Raw genomic sequence first — 20,868 nt, 5'->3', positions numbered from 1 at the left:
TCAAAATAAGATGTTCTTAAAATTTAGATGATTTCAATGCAGCAACCTTTGTGTTGATTATTGAAAAAATATACAGTTTATTCAAGTGTCTTTAATATTTCAATTGATGTCTTAACAATTATGCTATTTAAACAACATATAGAACTATTGAATTAATATTCAACTCAGACGGGAATCGGACTGTGAATCACGAAAGATTGTAAAATAAACCCCTAAAATTTTACATAAGATACAGTTGTGCAATGTAGAACATATACTTGAGTCCATTCTCTGAAATTAATACCAATCATGACCCCATTTTTAGCCCACCACCATATGCCCTTGGTCCCTAGTTACAATGTATGCATATTTCATTTTGGGACCAGTCAGAAAACAACATGGCCGACAGGCAGTCATCTTGGATTTTGACAATTGAAGTTTTTTATCGCTTTTTCTCAGAAAGTACTAAAGGGATCTTTCTGAAGTTTCATATGTAGGTTGTTGCCCTTGGTCCCTAGTTACAATGTATGCATATTTCATGTTGGGACCAATCGGAAAACAACATGACCGACAAGCAGCCATCTTAGATTTTGACAATTGAAGTTTGTTATCGTTATTTCTCGGAGAGTACAGAAGGGATCCTCCTGAAATTTCATATGTAGGTTCCTCTCAGTCCCTCGTATTGCATTTTGGGACCAATCTGAAAACAACATGGCCGACAGACAGCCATTATCGCTAAATCTCAAATTTCATATATAGGTTCCCTTTGTACTGACCGTAGGCCGGTGGTTTTTTTCTCCAGGTACTCTAGCTTTCCTCAACATCCAAAACATGGCACACCCTTGCTGTTTATAGGACGTTAAACAAACTAAACCAAACCAATTTGTTTGAAAAGTACTGAGGGATGTTTCTCAATTTACACAGATTAGTAAGAGGAAGAGAAAATAGAGAGAAGATCAATCTGACATGGAATCTATAAAGACCATTCAATGGTGGACGCCAAGATCCCTCTGGGATCTCTTGTTTTTCTCCGTTTCGGCAAATACCTCAAATCCACCAAACACCGTTGCCAGTTCCCGGTACTCTTCCTAATAACTCCGTCCCCCCCCCCCCCCCCCCCCCCTTTTTTTGGCAATTTCGTGGCATTGGCATAGAAAACAGATATAACTATTATGAAGGCATCGACCAAGCCATATATATGTGATCTTGGGTTGCCATTAATACATGTGTGCAAGTAGAATTTTAGGTTGTTTGGGAGTATGTGTAGTCCGAGAGATTTCCATCAAACTTAGTAACATGTTGACATGCCTTAACAGTTCGGCCATATTCGATTGGCACTTTTGCAATTGGTGGATTTGTGGCCCGTTTATTGATAAGATATACCACCTACCCTTTCCATGCATTGACTGAATCAGAATATGGCGAGTTTCCTTAAACTTAGTAGAGTCCGACCAAATTCTTCATTCTTTAAGATTTAATTAATCTGATAGCGTTGAGAGTCGGAATAGTCTTTTCCCTAAATCTTCTCAATACAACGACCAGGGTAAAACGCTTCAAAATGTTGCAGTGTCCGTCTGACATTCATGTTTACCTTGCCACTGCTTCACACATTTGACTTGTGCGTTCATGTAATAGAAGTCAACAACGTGTGTTGGAATAAGTTAACATCAACCATTTTCAATGAAACAACTGTGTTAACACTTTCAAACGGCTTTTGGCTAACTGAAATGAATACAATGGACATGTGGGTTTGGTCAGGTCCAAACGTAATATCTGTGAAATTACGTTAATGAACCAATGGAAGAACTGAATATCGACTTGCTCAAAAATAAGGGAAATCCTGTTTGTGATACAATTCCAACAGAAAAAAACGTGTAAAATATTGTCAACTGATAAAATTGCACAAGAGTTTTAGCGCTACACTACTTACAGTACTTTGATTATAAAAGGGGCGGAAGGTCTCCAAAATGACAACGACACCACGCATATAGAAACGTGAAAAGCTCACATAATTAGGCTCGGTATTTTGATGTTCCCTTGAAACCCGTCCTCATATGAACCTAACTGTTTGTATTTCCGTGACGATCGTCTTCATATGACTCCGACTGTTCATACCCGCCTTTCTATTGGGCCCTGGTTGTTGGAGTTTATTTGACGCCCGGCCTCATATGACCTTGGCTGGTGTTGTCCTCTGAGACACTAGCTAGTTCTCATATGACCATGGCTAGTGGTGACCTCCTAGACCCCGGTCCTCATTTCACCATGGCAGGTGGTGTCCTCCTAGACACCGGTCCTCATTTGACCCTGGCTAGTGGTGACATCCTAGACACCGGTCCTCATTTCACCATGGCAGGTGTTGTCCTCCTAGACACCGGTCCTCATTTGACCCTGGCTAGTGGTGATCTCCTAGACACCAGTCCTCATTTCACCATGGCAGGTGGTGTCCTCCTAGACACCAGTCCTCATTTGACCCTGGCTAGCGGTGTCCTCCTAGACACCAGTCCCCATTTCACCATGGATAGTGGTGTCCTCATATGACCATGGCTAGTGGTGACCACCTAGACACCGGTCCTCATTTCACCATGGATAGTGGTGTCCTCATATGACCATGGCTAGTGGTGACCACCTAGACACCAGTCCTCATTTCACCATGGATAGTGGTGTCCTCATTTGACCCTGGCTAGTGGTGTACTCCTAGACACCGGTCCTCATTTCACCATGGCAGGTGGTGTACTCCTAGACACCAGTCCTCATTTTGACCATGGTTAGTCTCCTCCTAGACAACGGTCCTCATTTGAACCTGGCAGGTGGTGTACTCCTAGACAACGGTCCTCATTGGTCCTTTTGGTTCAAGAGGCAATAAAATCGCCAAAAATAAGTGTTAGCCAGCTTAAACACACAAGGAAGTTAGTTGAACACATTATATAGGCTTGCCTACCTAGGTAAGTATATACAGGTGAAAAAGCTCTGCTCTGGTATTTGGACGTGTGATAGAAATTAAACTTCAGCTCTGAAGCTACGCATGATCTATTCTGGTTCCCTAGTGGCGACAGATTTCTCCCTTAATCCATATAATACATGTAACCATAACTCTAAGTATGACACACTTGCATTTTACAGAAAAGGAAATCTTCCACATCATCATCATCATCATCATCATCACCATCATCATCTTTGACCCCCAATTTGAAATAATTCATTATAGATATTTTGGAGTTATGACCATTTAAATGGATGATTCTGATTGTTACAATGTACCAAAAAGGAATTGCAAATAGACATATTAGTATGTCTTAATAAGGGTGCCATATCGTATCAAACGCCTCATTACTGTCTAAAAAGCGACACAAAAATTGGAACAATTTTCCGATATAGTAGTGGATACCCTCCTGTAAGTAAATGATGATGTACATAGACTACGTAGACTATTTTAGTAAGCGGACTGTTGGTTTTTTTGAAAAATGTACTTGATATCGTCATTTTTATAAAGCTTCACCATGACCGGTAGGAACGTAACGCCCCAATAACAATTAGGATCATCCTTTACTTCTCCCTGCCCTTTATGTCACGTGATAATAATTCCTCGTTTCCAACGTCTTGGTATATAAACTAGCTATATGTTTTTGTCACATGATTTAGATGTTCACAAACAATCCCATCGAGTCCTCCAGCTCTGTTGGAGTTAGGCTTCTTACACTCGCTATTTCTGTTGGTGTGATAACCGTAGCTAGGAAGGTATCTTTTTTCAAATTTTGTCCTGAATTCAATTGTATTTATATTTGTTAAGATATTTTTTTCAATCTGCATAAAACATAGTTTATCTTGGAATATCATTTCAAAATGGGATGTCCAAGAATCTCGATATTTCTGTTGGTTCTCTAAATACTTTACCGTTGTACTTCAGCTCGGTGATTGGTTGCTGTTGTTTCCGTTCTTTACGTTTATACAACTGCAAAAAAAAGGTTTTTGGTCTACATCACCACATCTGTCAATTTCTGACATTGAACGCATATTTTAAGTTCCTACAAAAATAAATTTACTCTTTTTATAAACCGCAAAGCTAGGCATTCCATGATCTTGACCTACCTTCCAAAACCAAATTATGTCTGTGTATAGCTATGATATCATGTAGCTTTGTTAAATCTGCATTCCAATACGGTTTTAAATAACTTTTATATAGGTGATGCTAGGCCTACATCGGCGGCTGTCTTAACAGCGCGCACTATACTAACACAATAGGACTATTATGCTGCCATGCTGTCGGGATGCTGATAGAACTCAAGAATTCATTAAGACAATATCTATAAAGTTTTACAACATTTGTTTCTCACTTTTCCCCAGAACATATTTGAACGCAATACGACTATTATGATGCCATGCTGTCGGGATGCTGATAGAACTCAAGAATTCATTTATCTATAAAGTTTTACAACATTTGTTTCTCACTTTTCCCCAGAACATATTTGAACGCAATACGACTATTATGCTGCCATGCGGTCGGGATGCTGATAGAACTCAAGAATTCATTAAGACAATTTCTATAAAGTTTTACAACATTTGTATCTCACTTTTCCCCAGTTATATTAACATATTCTGGCTCTGTGATAAAAGTGTGCAGAACCAGGTTACGGTATAGAACTTATGACTGGATGATGTCCTGATAAATTATGCGAGTCATCATCTAATATTTCATTATAATTTACAAGATCTTCAATGTTAAACTGTACTAAATTATGATCAATTGTGGATAACAGTTTACTGCTGTTGGATAGAAAGTATATTTCGGACCAATACATTTAGCCTGTATATATTCACAGATATGAGTTTGGCCTAGAATCTAGGATGGATTGGAATACAGGAGGCATTTTATTCTTTTCAAACGTACATCTATGCCCTCTAGTTTTGACGTTTAGGTCCCAAATAACAGCAACCCTTCCTTTCTTGGAATAAACTTTGACTAATGACTCAAGTATCTCCGTGTGCTCAATGAAAATATCAATCAGTCTGGAAAAGGCGGGCATATAGACTGAAAAACAGTATATATAAATGTTCTTTATTTGGAGCTTCAATCTCCACACTATCTTGCGACTAAGTATCAACATTCCATTAAAACAACTCCTACTGTTACAATTGTATCGGAAAGGGCCAACTTCGTACACAGATTTAACTATAGGTGTGTAGCCACAATGTTTAAACGTATCGAAAAATGACAAATTGAATTCTATTACCATGCGTTCAGACACAAATGTCTATTTCATGTTTCTGAAGGCATTTTAGCAGGTATGGGGTATCCGCCTTCACTCCCTCAATATTCCAACACATGGTGTTAATAGAGTTCACCATCATTTATCTGATTTAAAAAAAAAGACTCGTTTCGGGACCCACTCTCTCATACCGATTCCATTCTGCCAGGAATCACCAGCTAATATGATCCGAACAACTTCTGTCAGTACATGTAACCAGACATCCATTTACTAACCAGTTATATCTTATATACAAGTCTCTGGTTATATGAATCTCTGATTTATCTGGACAGAGCCTGCAGATTTCCAAAGATTCTCTAAGTACTTGTAAGAGTGTAAACAGAACACCAGCTTTGTCACCAAAGTCCCGTCAAGCCTATTCCAACACAATCCGCTTGTTAATGCCATGACCATAGAATCTGCTAGCGTTTGTCCTGATGGTGGTCTTGTGGACTACTTTGCTTGCTAAATTTGACTCCTCTTGGGAATGGTAGGTTTTGGACCTTCCAGTTGTCTTCCGGGGACTACTGGATTTGGTTGGGCAAATGGTTGTCGGGAAACGTACAGGTATTGTGCCAATATCTGATACTACAGCACTGCGTTGTCTATTCTCCTGCACATTTCCATTTTTTTGCCTGCACTCTGTCCTGTTAGCGGGTATTGCCCTGTACTTTTGCAAGGAGAGTAACTCTTCTCTTCTTCAACTGTGTTGGAAATTTACCAGACTGAAAGTTAAGGTTTATAATATAGGTAAGGGATTGGGCTACTTCAGCATGAACTATTTTTAACAAGTTAGCACTAACCTCATCCAAACCTTTTAAAAACTTAATTACAAAATCCTGAGATACAGTATACTGGTAATGTCTGAAGTATTCATTGAACTTGTTTGATCTTCTCCCTTCATTAACATATATAATTGCAGATGACACTTCCACGGATTCAAAGTATTGTCAAGGTTTTTTCCAAATACTGTTTTGTAGAAGTCTGATTTTGCCGTTTGAATCAAAGAGGCAACCCTGTTATTTTTTTTTATAATTTTCTAGGTCACCTTGATCTCTTTCATCTCTAGTTTGAATATTCTCAAGAATGGACTCGTCCATCCATTCTGGTTGTTTTTGTTTTTTGACCCGTCATTCCATTTTTGAACACCAACAACGTTGGTAAAAAGCTGTAGCCTTGTGTCCAGAGTATCATCTACATCATCAAAAGACTCTATAATGGACCACTGGTAACAGTTTCCACAAAAATGCCTTTGGATCAAGGTTTTTAAATTATCTGTTTGTCATTTTCCTATGTGAGAACTCACCACTATATTTGATAAACTCACCACCATATTTGATAAAGGAATTAGATTTTGAAAGTGTACCCAACTCATGCAAGCAAATGCCTGAATCAATTAGCATAAACAAAGGGTATTTTATATATTGATCACCGTCAGGTGACCTTTGACAGAATGACTTATCAATACAGATAAGGAAAATACAATAAGTATACACTCATTTGCTGAGGGTTTGTTTTATTCTTACCTCTGACCCTATATATTGAGGTACGACGTATATCAATATACCACCACTAGATGACCAGGGATAGATCATATCTTTAGTAACCTTTGACCCTGTTGAAGTTAAAAATAATAATTCTTGTGATCTTTGAACCTATATTTGAGTCACTTACAGTCCAACCCGGTTATGACGAATTTCTGGGGACCCCTCAAATGTTTTCGTACTTTACGGGTTTCGTATTATGTGGGGTCGTATTTCCAATGTGCCACACCATGTATGCACGCACAGCACATGTACACTTCGTACATGGTTGTATACACACGCTTCATGTTACACTTTTCTCACTAAAAATAAACAAAATCGGATATTAATTTAATCATTTAATATTAAAATTATAATGTTTAAAACATTGTACATTGTAAGTGCGTGGCGTTCAGTCTTTTGTTATTTACAGTTGGCCTACCAATGCACAATAGGCCTACAACGGCTACATAATGTCATATCACGATCGCGCTAATCACGTTTTACAGCTGCGAAATAATCACTGACCAGTGTTTGTTTGACTCTTTCCGAGCTGACCTTACTTACAAATATATCCAGGTCCAAGAGATTCATGAAAACACAATCTTGAACGTCATTTTGACCTTACTTACAAATACGATTGATTTCAACTTGTCAAGGCATTCGCGGGCCTCGCGATCTGTAACGCATGTGTTTCCGAGTCAGTACCATCATCATCGCTCTCGTGGAGCTCTATTCCTCAGTAATCTTGAGCTAATATCAAGGTATTCCTCAGCCGCGATAACTTAGGCAAAAGAAGTCGTAATTCTAATTACGGGATGTTGTCATCCGGGTCCTACAGTTGTATACATGACAAGTTCTATAGAGCGTGTGGGTCGATCCGAGACAAAGGTCATGAAAAGTTACCTGTGTCACACTTGGCTGACTCTGACTTTGACACTTCGTATTATGTGGGTTCAAAACAACACAAACAGTGGTCAAGGGACCCTGGCATGTCTGTGTATTACCCAGGTCACAGGGGTTCGGCGTTAAAATTTGGGTAACATATGACATCTATAAATAATCGAAAGACTAAAAATCCAACATTCATTCAAATTATAAAATCTTACAAAATCCATTTTTTCAAGGCTTCAGAGAGTATATAAACTCTGCTTTTTTAATGTTGTGATATTTCACTGAACAGCTGTCGTCACGTTAACCTTGTGCTCATTTTTTTAACCGAGTCCCTGAGTCTCGAGTGACCAAATCACACATACTATACTGTCAACACTGCAGTTTATATTCGTATTTATATGGGTATTGCTAAGTTTTTATTATACAATATCATAAATATTTGTTATAAATGAACATTTTACCTTGAAAACGTCGTATTTATGTGTATAAACATTGTAATAATCAAAACGTGTATGGGACTATATTTGTGTTGCCTTGGCGACGAGAATAGCTGACTGTCTAGATCTGCTGTTCCACTGCTGTGCACACATGTACGATAATTATAACAATGTTACAAAATGACATACTTACGTCACACCGTTGTGACCGAATTTTGCAATCTGGTGGCGAAGTTTTTAATTTGGTTAACGTAAATATAAGGATTGATTGTCAATTTTGTTGCTTGCATTGACTGAGGAAGGGAAGTGAACCTCGTGCAAATGGTACATGAACTGCTTCGCAGTTCACTTCATTTGCACGAGGTTCACTTCCCTTCACCAGTTCATGCAAGCAACAAAATTGACAATCAATCCTGAAATGTGACACAAGTAATTTCAAACATGAAATATAATACCGTTTTATATATGTTGTATATTTTATGCAGTATGATGTTGATTAGACGTTTTGGAATGATATACAAATTTGATATAGCGTGACAGTATCCAAAGTTTGGAGTTATAACCGGGTTTTGTAATCTACTGAAGAAGAACAACGATATTGTGAAGAAAAACGGAGAAATCTTTCGAATTCATTTGAGGACTAAAGCATCCTAGATAATAACGGTTATTTACTTAATAAGCTGTAATCAGATGATTTGATCCCAGGAACTTTAGCAACACGACATGTTTTTTCAGGTTCAACAGTTGTATTGATTAAAAAACAAATAAACAAGAAAGCACAAGTGGTATCCTGGCGTACGAGAAAATTAATTCGACACTCATTCAAACTTAAAATGTATATTAATTCGATAATGTAACCTTATACCGTTGAAAATGAACACCTTTTGTACCTTTCAATAACGGTGTAGAATCTACATTGTCAGCAATCTAGCAGCTTCATTCCTGGGGGGATTTTGACCAAACGTCACACAATGATGAAGGATCATATCATTTCGGACAAATTCGAGTTTCATGGATTTTTGCTCAAGGTCAAGTTCATTATTACTATTTTTAACGGAAGCCGGTAGGGGACATGTGGTTTGTCAGACAATTAAAAAGTGTCCGTATTTCCCGACATCTCATAGACCTGTTCCGGATTTGGCTTACAATCTTTGACATTGAAGCAATAAGTTGAAAAATCTGTATGAAGTGTGAAGAAAGTTGATGTTTTTCAACCAATTACGTTTCAGAATGCATTGTCTCCTCCACGTCCTTTTTATCGTCAGTAGGAGGCGGATCACGTGATGTCCAAAGGTGATAAGATAGCCAGTGGAATGGATATGTAAATACACCTTTGATAATCTCGTAATTAGTGGCAATGACAGGATTTGGTAGATCACCTATTGTAACATGTGCTCCACTTCTTATTCTGGCAGATAAATACTTGTCAAGTTTTGATTGAGAAAGCGAAATCCATAAACTTAAGGTCTGCTCGTCGTAGTAATGCTGAAGAAAAACAACATCCTTCAACAGATTGATAGGTGAAAAAATATGCATTATCTTGTCATCATTATTCACCACAAACAGAAACGAAACCACTTTCTTCTGTCCCATCACAACCTTGCTAATGACCTTCTGTGTCAATCTTGTCTCTCTTCTGTAGTACATATCGTCCAAACAAAGACCCAGTTCGTCATTGGAGTAACACCACGATACAGCCCAGTACATATTACGCTGTTTGTGATAGGTATTTTGTTTTTTGTTTAAGTGGAACAGTTTCATGGTAAACAGCATCCCAGCATTGCTAACACTGAATGCTTCTGCTATGTCGATGTCGATATCAAGCATGAAATATGTCTTGTTTCGACTTCGCAGATCATAATGGAATACATTGAATGTACATAAAGTCCTGTGAGACTGTTTTTTCAACACGCTCAAGTTTTGGTATATTTCTTCTTTTGTTCTGGGACTACATATCATGTTCACCGGTTCGACTGTAAATTAAAAAAAAGAAGAAAATGATAACAATTTTTACTGAATGTATTAAATTCTAAAGTAAATCATAGTCTTTTGTTTCATGCAGTAGGTATTAAACACCCTCGCAATAACAACAGGATCCATCAGATGTTTGAAACCTGTGATTATGGTTAGTGTGAGCGATTGTGAATGATTATTTTCCTTTACCCTGTTTACCATCATTTGTATCTAATATTGGCAATTACATCAATGCAATCCAATGTGAGTGACGCCATTGTATTGTTTAATGTTGCCATGACGTAATACAATTGTTGAGAACGTGCATAGAGCACGTGCAGCCTGTATTAACCCGACAGTGATAAAAGAAAATACCCCACAGTTAAAAGTGTGCTTTCCCATCCAGGATAAGATATAACCATATCACGTATTCATTTACAGCAGGGTCGCCTGGAACATAACGGGATATTTTGGTCAACAATTATGTGTCGGAACTAAGTGTTCCTCTAGATAAGGCAGCTGATTGTGACCAAACTATTTTCTCAAATATATTCATAGTTACCTTCATTCCACGGTAGAACGATATAAGCAGGAAGGCTGTGGATATGAACACCGAGAGGGACTAGGATCGCCAACAGCAGTACCAAGAGCTTGCCGGTAAATCCCCACGTAGCGCTTACCTCAGGTGCTGAGTGGAAGAAATACAAAGCAATTACATTATTTTTCTTATAACAAATTAAAACTTTAAACATAATTATATATATGAGAGTATCTTAAAATGTATTGATGGGGTTGCATAAGACATACAAATACATAAGTTCAAACCGACAGGAATGCGTGGATTCTGACTAAAATGTTAAATGACCAAATGTAAAATATTAAAATATAAAAGCTATTTTGCTCTGTAGTAAGCAATTCTAATTTAAACGACAAAAATCATCAGAAGGGTTATAAAAAGGCAATGGATTTAAACGTCATTTGAAAGAGTCCTTCAGAAGGCAATTGTTTTACACTTTAGACAAGATTCTTAGAAGGTATCGAATAGCCAAATATGTTTCAAGTAGTGCACAATATCCCTTTAAAATCGTGAGGTCATAGTGTCAATGATTTCTCTCTCACCAACCCTGGTCAACTGTCTGTATATTACACTGCTGTTGCTATTGTTTGTAAACCCCAAACAAGCTTAGATTACATGTATCAGACATTTATTAGTTGTAGATATTAGGGAAATTGTTGGTGACATAATAACACAATATGGTTGGTGACATAATAACACAATATGGTTGGTGACATAATAACACAATATGGTTGGTGACATAATAACACAATATGGTTGGTGACATAATAACACAATATGGTTGGTGACATAATAACACAATAGCACAGTTAAATTATTTACCGACTGATTGGTGATGCTCCCCTTCTATCCCCTCATCTATCTCCTCGTCTATCTCTTCTTCTCTCTCTTCTTCTCTCTCCTCTTCCATTTCCAATGCTTGCATTCTGTGCGCATTGACAACAAAACCAACAAGATGCCGAATTGCACAATCTTGGCATTTCGAACCTATACTTTGGATATCGCCATTATACCGTTTCCTACAAATGGAACACTGGAATGGTCTGTTATAGGTCGCCATCCTGATTGTGTCTTCGAAGCTGAAATCAAACATGTATCTTTGAAATTTTAATTGGTATAGTTTCTCTATCCTGAGCTAATAAACTCAAGATAGATAGATCAGCATAAGAGAGGTACAAACTTGTCATTACTCACAACATGATTGTTGGAGGTGATTAGTATGGGATTAGCGTATAGAATTGGGGAGCTGTCTGGGATTAGCGTATAGAATTGGGGAGCTATCTGGGATTAGCGTATAGAATTGGGGAGCTGTCTGGGATTAGCGTATAGAATTGGGGAGCTATCTGGGATTAGCGTATATAATTGGGGAGCTGTCTGGGATTAGCCTATAGAATTGGGGAGCTATCTGGGATTAGCCTATAGAATTGGGGAGCTATCTGGGATTATCGTATAGAATTGGGGAGCTGTCTGGGATTAGCGTATAGAATTGGCGAGCTGTCTGGGATTAGCGTATAGAATTGGGGAGCTGTTTGGGATTAGCCTATAGAATTGGGGAGCTATCTGGGATTAGCGTATATAATTGGGGAGCTGTCTGGGATTAGCGTATAGAATTGGGGAGCTATCTGGGATTAGCGTATAGAATTGGGGAGCTGTCTGTCTGGGATTAGCGTATAGAATTTGGGAGCTATCTGGGATTAGCCTATAGAATTGGGGAGCTGTCTGGGATTAGCGTATAGAATTGGGGAGCTATCTGGTATTAGACTATAGAATTGTGGAGCTATCTGGGATTAGCGTATAGAATTTGGGAGCTGTCTGGGATTAGCCTACAGAATTGGGGAGCTATCTGGGATTAGCCTATATAATTGGGGAGCTGTCTGTGATTATCGTATAGAATTGGGGAGCTATCTGGGATTAGAGTATAGAATTGTGGAGCTGTCTGGGATTAGAGTATAGAATTGTGGAGCTACCTGGGATTAGCGTATAGAATTGGGGAGCTGTCTGGGATTAGAGTTTAGAATTGTGGAGCTACCTGGGATTAGCCTATAGAATTTGGGAGCTGTCTGGGATTAGCGTATAGAATTGGGGAGCTATCTGGGATAAGAGTATAGAATTGTGGAGCTACCTGGGATTAGCGTATAGAATTGGGGAGCTGTCTGGGATTAGAGTATAGAATTGTGGAGCTATCTGGGATTAGCCTATAGAATTGGGGAGCTATCTGAGATTAGCGTATAGAATTGGGGAGCTATCTGGGATTAGCGTATAGAATTGGGGAGCTGTCTGGGATTAGCCTATAGAATTGGGGAGCTGTCTGGGATTAGCCTATAGAATTGGGGAGCTACCTGGGATTATCGTATAGAATTGGGGAGCTACCTGGGATTATCGTATAGAATTGGGGAGCTGTCTGGGATTAGCGTATAGAATCGGGGAGCTGTCTGGGATTAGCCTATAGCATTGGGGAGCTGTCTGGGATTAGCGTATAGAATTGGGGAGCTGTCTGGGATTAGCGTATAGAATTGGGGAGCTATCTGGGATTAGCGTATAGAATTGGGGAGCTATCTGGGATTAGCCTATAGAATTGGGGAGCTACCTGGGATTATCGTATAGAATTGGGGAGCTGTCTGGGATTAGCGTATAGAATTGGGGAGCTGTCTGGGATTAGCCTATAGCATTGGGGAGCTGTCTGGGATTAGCCTATAGAACTGGGGAGCTATCTGGGATTAGCGTATAGAATTGGGGAGCTATCTGGGATTAGCCTATAGAATTGGGGAGCTACCTGGGATTAGCGTATAGAATTGGGGAGCTGTCTGAGATTAGCGTATAGAATTGGGGAGCTATCTGGGATTAGCGTATAGAATTGGGGAGCTATCTGGGATTAGCGTATAGAATTGGGGAGCTGTCTGGGATTATCGTATAGAATTGGGGAGCTGTCTGGGATTAGCGTATAGAATTGGGGAGCTGTCTGGGATTAGCCTATAGCATTGGGGAGCTGTCTGGGATTAGCGTATAGAATTGGGGAGCTGTCTGGGATTAGCGTATAGAATTGGGGAGCTGTCTGGGATTAGCGTATAGAATTGGGGAGCTGTCTGGGATTAGCGTATAGAATTGGGGAGCTACCTGTCTCCCGCTTCAACGAGAGTATCCTCAACAAACTTAAAAAAACAAACATGTAAATTTCTCTCTGATAAGCTGATATCTTTTAAGACAAATCATGGATTATATTAATACATATGCCAGCATCCACTACTGCCAATTATATCAACATATTTCTAGTTTCCATGTCCATGTCTGGACGCTTTACGAAGCATTTTTGTTGTAATGACATTGCAATTTGTGTATCGAGATATCGTATATGGTTACCCGCAACAAATGTCTTTGTGATATTTATTATATCAGGTAAGTTATAGAAAATACTATTGACTCATTATCAGTTCCTACACGACTATTAACTCTTTAGACACAAGCATTTCTGTTGTAATGACTATGTAATGTGTATACCGAGAACTGCCTATGATTAAATACATCAAACAATTGAACTGCAATGCCAAAAAAGGTAATTTCTCCGTGATTAGCTGATATATATATATATATATATATATAACGTACAGTAACTACAGTGGTATCTTCTAACGCCTAAACGTTCTCGACACTCAAACATTTCGGTGACTTTGTTATGTATAAGAAATCCATGTGATTATCTGTTATTATCAACAAAAGTTCAGTGCCAACAATTCACATAAGTAAACCAGCTAACGGTGTCAGTTTACGACTACATGTACATGTATTGCGGGTTTTCCATTATAGACTTATTCATTTTAGAAACCAACCCCAGTGTACATACCTTACTGCATATTTTACGGGGGATATACATATCCACAATGATATATCATACATTGTATAACAGGATTGTATTGGGGAAGACTTATATAGGCCAAGCCTGCTGTCTAACCCATTTGTAGAAATGTTATACAATAAAATATGTTGAAATGAAATTGTATAACAGGAATGTTGATACAAAGGTAGGTTCATGGAAGGTAGCTCAATGATATAGCAGTTTTTGATCGGGCAGTGTTGGGGGATGTGGAGGTGGGGTTACAGTTGAGTAACTGAGGGTCTTATATCCTGTAGGGTGCCCTCGGATAGCATGAGGAGCACAATGTTCCTGGAGACTTGTTGGTGACCAGGGGGTCTGGTCATGAGGCGGCACCGCTATAACAACAAGAGGGGCAGTTGTGTTTGCTGAGGATGCCAGGTTGAAGCCATGGAAGCTTCGGGACGAAGCTTATCGGCGAAGGGGGTAATGTAATGTTTCATGGATATGGGTATTTCAGCTTATAATCCAATAGATAGCTTATGTGGCTGTGAGGTCGAGTTTCGTGTCTGTGTACCGAAGTGAAGCAACGTCGAGCGTGGTCAGCTCTTGGATGGGTGACCGCTCCGTTGTACCCCCGGTGGGTGTTACAAGTGTAAATCGAAAGTAGATCTCGTCTTATGGTTTTAATCACACCGTGATCTCAGATATCTCTATCCCTACGCAGGAGATAAGATTGAAAAGGATGATACGCTTGATATACTTTAGATACGAAGAATATTTTATCTGGTACATCGAATTTGTAGTAAATAATTATCTACAATTAAGAGGTAAATATCAAGGCCAAACATCTTCTTATATCTTTGCTATCAGTAAGACTCCTTGACTACACCTGAGAGAGTGATATTGACACATTAATGATATAAAATTGTCGTTTTTGTTTTCCAAATTTTACTTCACCTTGGTTAGTATCCCACCACAAGCGATGTTTTATGTATACCAGACATAAATTGTATATATATTGCCTAGGTCTTTATAAATAAACATCAACCTAAGTGTATGTATACCAGACATAAATTGTATATATATTGCCTAGGTCTTTATAAATAAACATCACCCTAAGTGTATGTATACCAGACATAAATCGTATATATTACATAGGTCTTTATAAATAAACATCACCCTAAGTGTATGTATACCAGACATAAATCGTATATATTACATAGGTCTTTATAAATAGCCATTACCCTATGTGTATGTATACCAGACATAAATCGTATTTCTCCAATTATCCACCCCCGGGTGGCAACAACAAACACCTATAGACTGTTCACAACGCACCGGTCTCTGTACCAGTGATGTCATTTAATTATCACATTGAATACATGTAACACACAAAGCAAAATCCTTTTAATAGATTTACATCCTAAAAGATGTACAAAATAATCTAAAAATTGACAAATTGTAAATTACAATATCATTGAAAAACAAGAGGTCCATGGGCCTTAACAGTCACCTGAGTTTTGATATATTTTAGCACATTTGACCCCTGTGATCTTTAATGAAAGCCAAGGTCATCCATTTGAACAAACGTTGTAGCCCTTCATTCCAGCATGCTACGGACCTAATATTGGGTCCCTGAGCCTTTTAGTTATCAAGAAGAAGTCATTTTAAGGTTTTAGTATATTTATCTCCTGTTACTTTGAATGAAGGCCAAGGTCATCCATTTGAACAAACGTTGTAGCCCTTCATCTCAGCATGATACAGACTTAATATTGGGTCTCTGGGCCTTTTGGTTATCAAGAAGAAGTTGTTTAAAAGTTAAGTATATTTGACCCCTTTGACCTTGAATGACGGTCGAGGTCATCCATTTGAACAAACTTTGTAGCCCTTTATCCCAGCATGCTACAGACCCAATATCAGGTATCTTGGCCAGTTGGTAATTGAGAAGAAGTTGAAAATGTAAATTGTTTACGACGCACGACGGACGACGCCGGACAAAAGGCGATCACAATAGGTCAACTGAGACTTCGTCTCAGATGACCTAAACAATCAAGCGTCCACACTGACCGATGCGTTGTCCTCAATGATTTGCTAGCTCACCAGCTGCACGTGCCTGTCACGCTCATACAGGTGCGCCACCTATTGGGCAACCATTAGAGAAAACTATTTCGCGCTCATTCCTTGTAGTCAACCGCGCGAAATTATGATTTTGGTTTGGTTTGTTTTTGTTTAATGTCCTATTAACAGCCAGGGTCATTTAAGGGCGTGCCAGGTTTTGGAGGTGGAGGAAAGCCGGAGTACCCGGAGAAAAACCACCGACCTACAGTCAGTACCTGGCAACTGCCCCACGTAGGTTTCGAACTCGCAACCCAGAGGTGGGGGGCTAGTGTTAAAGTGTCGGGACACCTTAACCACTCGGCCACCGCAGCCCCTCCTAGCGAAATATGATTGCCTAGGTCTATATAAATAACATCACCCTGTGTGTATGTATACCAGACATAAATCGTGTATATTACATAGGTCTATATTAATAGACATCACCCTGTGTGTATGTATACCAGACATAAATCGTGTATATTACCAAGGTCTATATTAATAGACATCACCCTGTGTGTATGTATACCAGACATAAATCGTGTATATTACCAAGGTCTATATTAATAGACATCGCCCTGTGTGTATGTATACCAGACATAAATCGTGTATATTACCAAGGTCTATATTAATAGACATCACCCTGTGTGTATGTATACCAGACATAAATCGTGTACATTACCAAGGTCTATATTAATAGACATCACCTGTGTGTATGTATACCAGACATAAATCGTGTACATTGCCAAGGTCTATATTAATAGACATCACCCTGTGTGTATGTATACCAGACATAAATCGTGTATATTACATAGGTCTATATTAATAGACATCACCCTGTGTGTATGTATACCAGACATAAATCGTGTATATTACCAAGGTCTATATTAATAGACATCACCCTGTGTGTATGTATACCAGACATAAATCGTGTATATTACCAAGGTCTATATTAATAGACATCACCCTGTGTGTATGTATACCAGACATAAATCGTGTATATTACCAAGGTCTATATTAATAGACATCACCGTATGATGTCATACTGTCATTCATGCCCCATTGAGTCTTGTCACTATATACAATTAAACGTCCGGAATGTTTTACTGTGTTTGATGATTATCACATAGATCAATACGCTTTATTGACGTTTCAATAAACTCGACAATAGCAGTTACGGTCAAATTACTTTAACTGTGTGGTTTTCGTGAACTGCCTGGTAGAAACATCATATATCATATCAATATAAATGGGGACGAATTGTGTCCGTCGGCACCGTGTCTATGTAACGCCGTCTCCACCGGCAATAATTGCGAGGAGCCCCATTTAACCTCCGTCTCCACCTTCAACATTAGCGAAATTCCCTCCCTTAAAAACAAACAATTGGCGAAAAAGCTGGAAGAGAATTAATGTTTAGAGATTTTGAGCTTGAAAAAAAAGGTTTGGAAGGCAAACAAAAAGGCAATAGAAATTAATCTGCAGCATGCTTCTGAACATTTTGTTTGAGAAATGTTTTCCCAGATGGTGTTTCCATTTCATTTACCTATTGGCTAGAATCCGCTTACATGTTATACCTGTAATCTATAACCTGATCAGGGCGGTGACAGAATGATGTTGCATAGTGTCTGGTGCCAACGCCATCTTCATTTAGATATAAACTTTATTTATTTTACAATTCCGAAACTAGTTATGTTAACTGATATTGATCATTCTGGTTGGCCCGGATGGAAGCGCGCGGGGGGTCTTACTTTGGAAGTACGTTGGCTGTAGTGGGAAGGTGTAACTAAAAACAATGTAAATAGTATATGTACCCGAGGTAAGTCAGCCGACACTAGGTATATGCTGATCAGGTAAAATCAAGATGGAAGACAAAGAACATGTAGAATACAATGTAAGAATGGAAGCCAGGAGCTCCATTTAACACTTATAACAGACACGCCGACACATCCCTGTTGTTTTAGGACGAAGTTAGCGCGCTTCCACTAAGAACCAGCGACCCCCAAAGTTGAATCACAGGAAAAAGAACAGCTCATACCCAATTCAGATGGCTGGACATGGAGTTGTTTATCCATAACAATACATACACCATACAATCTAGTTGATAACATAAAACATTCAATATTTGTAATATAACTATAAGACTTACCTTGACTATAAGCGGACCTAATTCTGATGAGAGATGGTAGTTTTGTGTTCTGTCATAGGCAAAAATACACTATGCCGTGTTTTCCCAAAATGCTGTTTATAAATTATACGTACAAATCATTAATATTTATAACACATGGTCCGGTAACGTTTACATGTCTACTGGTGGTATAGTGTATACATATACCCAATCAAATGGGAATTATAAATTATTATTGCAACAGGTACCTATAAACCAATCTGTAGTGTATTGCAGGGTCGTTTTAAATAGCATGTCCTATGATGTCATGATTGTGTTCAGTGAACATGTACGGGTATGTATTACATAGGGCGAGTTTGCTCATGATATCAAAACATGTACGCGCACAGTAACGAATTCTAGTGTGCGGCTACGGACCATGGGTTTCGATTTTTTCTTATTTTTATAAAAGGGGCGGAAGGTCCCCAAAATGACGACACCACGTATATAGAAAAGTGAAAAGCTCACATAATTGGGCTCGGTATTTTGATGTTCCCTTGAAACCCGTCCTCATATGAACCTAACTGTTTGTATTTCCGTGACGATCGTCTTCATATGACTCCGACTGTTGATACCCGCCTTTCTATAGGGTCCTGGTTGTTGGGGTTTATTTGACGCCCGGCCTCATATGACCTTGGCTGGTGTTGTCCTCTGAGACACTAGCTAGTTCTCATATGACCATGGCTTGTGGTGACCTCCTAGACACCGGTCCTTATTTGACCCTGGCTAGTGGTGTACTCCTAGACACCGGTCCCCGTTTCACCATGGCAGGTGGTGTACTCCTAGACACCAGTCCTCATTTTGACCATGATTAGTCTCCTCCTAGACAACGGCCCTCATTTGATCACGGCAGGTGGTGTCCTCCGAGACAACGATCCTCATCTGACCCTGGCAGGTGGTGTCCTCCTAGACACCGGTCCTCATTTGACCATGGTTAGTCTCTTCCTAGACACCTGTCCTCATCTGATCATGTTAGTGTCCTCCTAGACACCGGTCCTCATTTGACCCTGGCAGGTGGTGTCCTCTGAGACACTAGCTAGTTCTCATATGACCATGGCTAGTGGTGTCCTCCTAGACACCGGTCCTCATTAGACCCTGGCTAGTGGTGTCCTCCTAGACACCGGTCCTCATTTGACCCTGGCTAGTGGTGACCTCCTAGACACCGATCCTCATTTGACCCTGGCTAGTGGTGACCTCCTAGACACCAGTCCTCATTTCACCATGGCAGGTGGTGTCCTCTTATGACCATGGTTAGTCTCCTCCTAGACAACGGTCCTCATCTGACCCTGGCTAGTGGTCTCCTCCTAGACAACGGTCCTCATCTGACCCTGGCTAGTGGTGACCTCCTAGACACCGATCCTCATTTGACCCTGGCTAGTGGTCTCCTCCTAGACAACGGTCCTCATTTGACCCTAGCAGGTGGTGTCCTCTGAGACACTAGCTAGTTCTCATCTGACCCTGGCTAGTGGTCTCCTCCTAGACAACGGTCCTCATCTGACCCTGGCTAGTGGTGTCCTCCTGGACACCAGTCCCCATTTTGACCCTGGTTAGTCTCCTCCTATAGACAACGGTCCTCATTTGACCCTGGTTAGTCTCCTCCTAGACAGCGGTCCTCATTTGACCCTGGTTAGTCTCCTCCTAGACAACGGTGCTCATTTGACCCTGGTTAGTCTCCTCCTAGACAACGGTCCTCATTTGACCCTGGTTAGTCTCCTCCTATAGACAACGGTCCTCATTTGACCCTGGTTAGTCTCCTCCTAGACAGCGGTCCTCATTTGACCCTGGTTAGTCTCCTCCTAGACAACGGTACTCATTTGACCCTGGTTAGTCTCCTCCTAGACAACGGTACTCATTTGACCCTGGCAGGTGGTGTCCTCTGAGACACCAGTCCTCATTTGACCCTGGCTGGTGGTGTCCTCCTGGACAACGGTCCTCATTGGTCCTTTTGGTTCAAGAGGCAATAAAATCGCCAAAAATAAGTGTTAGCCAGCTTAAACACACAAGGAAGTTGAACACATTATATAGGCTTGCCTACCTAGGTAAGTATTTACAGGTGAAAAAGCTCTGCTCTGGTATTTGGACGTTTGATAGAAATTAAACTTCAGCTCTGAAGCTAGCATGATCTATTCTGGTTCCCTAGTGGCGACAGATTTCTCCCTAAATCCGTATAGTACATGTAACCATAACTCTGAG

At 39.7% G+C, this 20,868-nt stretch overlaps 1 protein-coding gene and 1 long non-coding RNA gene across 2 annotated transcripts; both read right to left on the bottom strand.

The window, feature by feature from the left end:
- Positions 1-7,091: 7,091 nt before the first annotated feature.
- LOC117345214 lies at positions 7,092-7,975 on the bottom strand. The gene is made up of 2 exons (XR_004536376.1): positions 7,369-7,975; positions 7,092-7,303 (listed from the first exon to the last, which is right to left on the bottom strand). It is a non-coding gene; the product is annotated as an uncharacterized LOC117345214 (long non-coding RNA).
- A 464-nt stretch (positions 7,976-8,439) lies between these two features.
- LOC117345213 lies at positions 8,440-18,838 on the bottom strand. Its single transcript, XM_033908229.1, has 4 exons — positions 18,658-18,838; positions 11,429-11,685; positions 10,592-10,717; positions 8,440-10,049 (listed from the first exon to the last, which is right to left on the bottom strand). The coding sequence occupies exons 2-4, from the start codon at positions 11,664-11,666 to the stop codon at positions 9,295-9,297; spliced, it is 1,119 nt and encodes a 372-aa protein (XP_033764120.1). The 5' UTR covers positions 11,667-11,685; positions 18,658-18,838; the 3' UTR covers positions 8,440-9,294.
- Between the last annotated feature and the right edge of the window lie 2,030 nt (positions 18,839-20,868).

Source organism: Pecten maximus, chromosome 16, assembly GCF_902652985.1.
Source record: "Pecten maximus chromosome 16, xPecMax1.1, whole genome shotgun sequence".
Classification (NCBI taxonomy): domain Eukaryota; kingdom Metazoa; phylum Mollusca; class Bivalvia; order Pectinida; family Pectinidae; genus Pecten; species Pecten maximus.
This window is presented reverse-complemented; position numbering and strand designations above follow the sequence as displayed.